General features: G+C 64.5%; 1 protein-coding gene across 1 annotated transcript in view; it reads left to right on the top strand.

Moving 5' to 3' along the window:
• The first annotated feature begins 285 nt into the window (after positions 1–285).
• LOC104538384 (leucine-rich repeat-containing protein 15-like) overlaps positions 286–713 on the top strand; it is a 1,749-nt gene continuing 1,321 nt past the window's right edge. The window contains 1 exon segment of the mRNA XM_010181569.1: positions 286–705. Coding sequence (XP_010179871.1) covers positions 286–705 — 420 coding nt within the window.

Here is a 713-nt window from a genome sequence, read left to right as displayed (position 1 = left end):
GGACGTCAGGGATGCCACTAATAGCTGTGGTGTGGCAGCCAGGCGCCGCAGCCCCTAGCTCTGTCCTGCTCTGCACTGCTGCCTGGGCTGCCCCCAGCCCTGCCTGCTGCCCCAGCCTTCCTCGCCTGCCCTCCTCTGCTTCGCCGCCGTGCTGGGGGCAGGAGTGTGGCTACCGACTCAGTGGCCCTTTTCAGGAAGAAAGCAGCTCCCATCCCTGGCAGCAGCCCTGGAGGGCTGGGAAAACGCAGGAGCTAAGCCCCCTTCTTTGTTTTCGCTGCAGGCCCAATGGAGCAGAGAGGCTGGTGCTGGTGGCTGCTGCTGTTGGTGGGCATCCAGCTGGCTGGTGGCCAGTGCCCAGAGCAGTGCCAATGCGTCCGCACAGCCCAAGTGGAGTGCTCCGGCGCTGGCATCACCGCCATCCCCAGCCCCATCCCCGCCAACGCCATGACCCTCCAGATCATCAACACGCGCATCACCGAGCTGGGCGATGCGTCCTTCGGCAACGCCTCCTTGCTGATCGGGCTGCGCATCGAGAAGAACGACCTGTCGCGCATCAGCCCCGGCGCATTCCAGGACCTGCCTGACCTGCGCTACCTCAGCCTGGCGAGCAACAAGCTGCAGGAGCTCCCCGTGCAGGTCTTTGAGCCTCTGGACAAGCTGGAGTCTCTGCTTCTCTCCAGCAACCAGATCCTCCAGGTTGAGCCTTCCCACTT

This window comes from Mesitornis unicolor, unplaced genomic scaffold (genome assembly GCF_000695765.1).
Source record: "Mesitornis unicolor isolate BGI_N332 unplaced genomic scaffold, ASM69576v1 scaffold32373, whole genome shotgun sequence".
In the NCBI taxonomy this organism is placed as follows: domain Eukaryota; kingdom Metazoa; phylum Chordata; class Aves; order Mesitornithiformes; family Mesitornithidae; genus Mesitornis; species Mesitornis unicolor.
The sequence above is the reverse complement of the archived record's forward strand: the minus strand, read 5'-3'. Positions and strand labels throughout refer to the sequence as shown.